Here is a 4,313-nt window from a genome sequence, read left to right as displayed (position 1 = left end):
CCACTAAATTTATGTAATCAAGCTTCTCATTGAAGAGGAAGAGAAGAGCCAGGCTAGTTGAGCCACTTAAAAGTGAGTGTCTTACGATGATTTAAGAAGAGGCAGTCCATGACCATTTAAGAAGATGTAGTCCATGATGAATATTTTGGGTCCATACAAATATTTACTAGCTTGCGCGACCCGCCTACCGGCGGGTCTCGCTCGCTCTTACTATGACACAAATTAAATTAATGACACATATGGTATTCATAAGTTCATGGTACACACACGCGCGCGCGCAAAGAGCGCAACATGGTTTTCATTCCAAATAGGAACCAATAGTTTTGTTGCAAAAAAGAGGCTCTTGATAAGAGAGTAATCATCAGAAACATAAGGGATAAAACATGAGGAATCCCAACCTCAAAAAGATATCACCATCAAACCGAACCCATTGTAGAAGGCATCATTTACCCCCAAAAAGAGATCACCATCAAACCAAACCCATTGTAGAAGGAATCATTTAGGTTGAAAGCGAAGCTTACGATAGACACGGGTTCGCACTCGGAACACCCAGGGCCCAATGTATTGCACACTTCGTCCAAGCCGCCTTGGAGTATCATCGACAACATACATTCTCACTTTCCAATTCTCTGCTTCAAATCCAAAGGAAGGTAGTTCATTTATGGGCCGTTGATACCCTATCTCTCTAAGAGAGACATGACCCCGTCCTGCTGCCTCGTCTAGCTCTAAGGCAACATGATAGTATCCTATGAGTCCTAAATAGCACGTGGCCTCATATAGACCTACCAATAGATGGGCTGGATAATAGTGTTTCCTACAAAAAAGAAAGAGTATGTTAAGAAAAATCCAAACCTATTGCAAGACATAAATAATAATAATTCAAAATCCATACCTTATGACATCAAAGTCTTCTAAGATATGGACAACATCATTTGCAGGTATGGGTCCCCTCCAAAAAAGTGGATCTATGCTTCATACAACACGATTAGTATGCTTTAATCATTTAAACTTTAAAGTGAGGCTCAATTTTTTGTAAAGTTTTTACAAATTACCTTGAATATATTCAGATACCCTATCCATTGTGTATTTGACTGTAGATCGGCTGGCCATCTATAAACAACAACAAAAATTAGGATTAAATAAAACTTCATTTAACAAAAAGTTAATGACAAAGAGTAATGCATGGATGAAAGATAGTATGATACCTTAAACATTTCTGACCTCTAGCACTTCTTTGTAGACAATGTTTGGGCTGCAAGCCATTGGATTTGCATTTGAATTTTCTATCGATGTTTGACTACCATCTATCAAAATCTTTATGGCAGTAGAAGAGCGCACGCGAGACATTGCTACATAGAGCTGACCATGAGTAAAAACAGGTGTAGCAAGGTACAAACCTAAAAATCCAAGTGTTTGACCTTGTGCCTTGTTGATGGTCATTCCAAATGCAAGTCTCACAGGAAATTGTCTACGCTTCATTTCAAAAGGTAATCCTTGAGAACCTCCTATGATAAATTCGATCCTTGGTATGAACACATTGTCTCCAACATGAGAACCTGTGATTACTTCCGCCTCAATGACCATGTGATAAAAATGCTTACATATCAATCTTGTCCCATTGCATAAACCACGCCTTGGATCTAGGTTGTGAAGGAGCATGATTGGAGCATTCTCTTTCAGGTGCAAGCAGTGTGGTGGGAAGCCACCACCAAGATCCAATGAGTTTAAAAACTCTATTGGATATAACCCACCATTACAATCTGATGTACAAAGAGAATCTGCACTCAAGTATTTTTTGTCAAGTCCTCTCATTTTATGCATATCCAAGTCATTGATTATGGAAACATCCTTATTGCCTGGTGCAAGAATACCTCTGTCCCGAAAGAAGGTTGCATGTCTTTGGACATTTTGTAAGTCACCATATATACTGTGAATTAGGCCTTGAACATTGTTATCTTCGAGTATCATACTACTTGCAAATGCTACAGTATCAAGTAAATCCCCATGACATACATTCCCATTGCCAATGTCTAGTACCCATTTTGCAAAGTCTCTCTCAACCAAGTCATTGGAACAATGAAGTATACGCATATTCTCCATTAGCTTCAAAGTCTTCACATGTTTCCATACATAAGATCGGCACAAAGAGGCATCAACAATATCTGCTCGACTTCCTTTGGGCACAACTGGTAAAATTTGTCTAAAATCACCCCCCAAGGAGAAACACCTTTCCCCCAAACAATGCATCACTTTGCATAACATCTCTCAATGTCCTGTCCAAGGCCTCAAAAGCATAACGATGGACCATGGGAGCCTCATCCCAGATGATCAATGATGCTAATTTCAAAAGCTCTGCAAGTTGACTTTTACTTTGATGTTGCATGTTGATTCAGAATGCACTTATATTGGTATCTTAAATCTCGAGTGTGCTGTACGTCCATTGCTAAGAAGTAAAGCTGCAATTCCCGAGGATGCACATGCTAAAGCAACATTATGTTGACCACGTACACGACAAAGTAGTGCATTATAGAGATAAGTCTTCCCAGTCCCACCGGGTCCATCCAAGAAAAAAATTGTCCCATTTGATGAGTCAACTGCTTGCAGGATTTCATTATAAGAAGCTCTTTGTCCACAATTCAAAGATGCTTCCATAGGAATGGCTAGTTTCATCTGCTCGTTTGCATTGAACATCCTCTCTTCTGCTATCAAACCACTCCCACATCCAGATAATACAGAACGGTCTACTTCGGGCATCCCAGAGTAGTCACAAAGTCGTTTCCCACATGATTGAAGCAGAGACTCCAAGCTACATAATGCTTGATTCTTAGCTATCTCATGACACACACCCTCATCACTTGTACATTCATGCAAATCATAAACATAATCCTCAGAAAGCTCCAAGGAGAATCGGTGCCACATTGTACCTAGACATAATGGCTCACAAAATACCAAGATCATAACAAATAGTTATCGTAGTTGCAAGCCGGTACTTGTACATGATGCCTCGTGCAAACACATAAACCATTCATCATCATTTTGTAGCAAACCCCTGGCACTGCAAGCTTCCTTGAAAGTGGCATAGGTTTGTCCGTTGAAAGTGCAAAGCTCCTCAAATGATTTACAACCCTTGCATATAGTAAGAAGCATACGCAAATAATAAAGATCGCCTGCATTGGGAACAACATTGTACATTCTCCCGATAGTATCACCTCTTTGCCTATGCGACCACACTTTATTAGTGGGGTTCCAAACCCATTCAGAGGGAAAATCTATATATAATAAATCATATGCTTCTGGATATTGTTGATTCGCTACAAACCACTCTGTAAGTGTTGTCTTCCTATTATCATCATTATTCACCAAATTGGATATGTCAGTAGAGTCTCCAAAAGCAACCATATTCTGTTGTGGAAGATGCACTTACAAACGCAATATATCAAGCTTTTCCTCATGCAATGAGAACCCAAAAATTCTCCAAATTGCCTCTGATGCGGATACATAGCGTGCATCTAAATAACTCTTGATTTCATCAAGAACACCTTCTCCATCTTGGAGCACAACCGTGGCCCTATCATGTCCTTTGTACACATACTTATAGAGATACTTCACTGCTGATATGGTTGAGCATATCTCTACATTGATGTGAGCTTTATATCTTAGAGACAACAATGGATTATAGGGAACAATCTATCTGTTATCAAGCCTCTCTTGCTTTTGAACCACATATTGACCATCATCTTGCCGCATATACCTTGGATATCCATCCCCATCAACAGAAGTAGATTCACAAAACTCGTGTGGGTATTTGAATCTACATCTTCGATCTACCATGCATGGAGCATTTGGATTTAATGCGCCACACGGACCATGAACATTGCAACAACTCACAACATCATACAAATCAGGAAATAAATTTTTATCTAGAAGTTCAACACAAACCATTCTATCGTAATGCCACATCTCTGTCGGCTTATATTCGGATGCAAGAATCAGTAAGATATGAGCATGGGGAAGACCTCTCTTCTGAAATTCTATCACACAAACATGTCCAACAACCTTTCCAAAGATATACCTTTTAATAAGCAAGTCCATCAAATCTTTGAATTTATGATGAAAGACACGTGTAGTCAAGTCAGGACGATCAGAAGCAGTCTAACCTGGCAATAACGCATCTTCTATTTCCTTCCACCTTGGGTTGCATGTGAAAGTTATGAATAGATCAGTCTTTCCTCTCTTACGTACAATTGCCAGAGAATCTTGATAGAGTTGTTGCATGTACCGAGGCCCCCCCCACAAAAGATGAAGGCAATACA

At 39.7% G+C, this 4,313-nt stretch overlaps 2 protein-coding genes across 2 annotated transcripts; both read right to left on the bottom strand.

Annotated features, from left to right (window-relative positions):
• Window positions 1-495: 495 nt before the first annotated feature.
• On the bottom strand, window positions 496-1,110 carry LOC147457894 (uncharacterized). Its single transcript, XM_086511720.1, has 3 exons — window positions 1,053-1,110; window positions 893-965; window positions 496-814 (listed from the first exon to the last, which is right to left on the bottom strand). The coding sequence occupies exons 1-3, from the start codon at window positions 1,108-1,110 to the stop codon at window positions 496-498; spliced, it is 450 nt and encodes a 149-aa protein (XP_086367846.1).
• A 96-nt stretch (window positions 1,111-1,206) lies between these two features.
• Window positions 1,207-4,092, bottom strand: LOC147457893 (uncharacterized). Its single transcript, XM_086513377.1, has 6 exons — window positions 3,752-4,092; window positions 3,484-3,655; window positions 3,015-3,402; window positions 2,436-2,924; window positions 2,228-2,352; window positions 1,207-2,112 (listed from the first exon to the last, which is right to left on the bottom strand). The coding sequence occupies exons 1-6, from the start codon at window positions 4,090-4,092 to the stop codon at window positions 1,207-1,209; spliced, it is 2,421 nt and encodes an 806-aa protein (XP_086369503.1).
• Window positions 4,093-4,313: the final 221 nt, after the last annotated feature.

The sequence above is a fragment of the Adiantum capillus-veneris genome, chromosome 5 (genome assembly GCF_014529385.1).
Source record: "Adiantum capillus-veneris isolate H3 chromosome 5, ASM1452938v2, whole genome shotgun sequence".
In the NCBI taxonomy this organism is placed as follows: Eukaryota; Viridiplantae; Streptophyta; class Polypodiopsida; order Polypodiales; family Pteridaceae; genus Adiantum; species Adiantum capillus-veneris.
The sequence above is the reverse complement of the archived record's forward strand: the minus strand, read 5'-3'. Positions and strand labels throughout refer to the sequence as shown.

Bases quoted from the DNA above. Each gene is read 5' to 3' on its own strand.
- LOC147457894 (XM_086511720.1), bottom strand. From the start codon at position 1,110: ATGGCCAGCCGATCTACAGTCAAATACACAATGGATAGGGTATCTGAA. The intron at 966-1,052 runs GTAATTTGTAAA...TATGAAGCATAG, and splicing joins GGTATCTGAATATATTCAAG to ATCCACTTTTTTGGAGGGGA. The intron at 815-892 runs GTATGGATTTTG...TCTTTTTTGTAG, and splicing joins GAAGACTTTGATGTCATAAG to GAAACACTATTATCCAGCCC.
- LOC147457893 (XM_086513377.1), bottom strand. From the start codon at position 4,092: ATGGACTTGCTTATTAAAAGGTATATCTTTGGAAAGGTTGTTGGACAT. The intron at 2,925-3,014 runs GTTTGCACGAGG...CATTATGTCTAG, and splicing joins TGATGATGAATGGTTTATGT to GTACAATGTGGCACCGATTC. The intron at 2,353-2,435 runs GTACAGCACACT...GTCAACTTGCAG, and splicing joins TTTACTTCTTAGCAATGGAC to AGCTTTTGAAATTAGCATCA.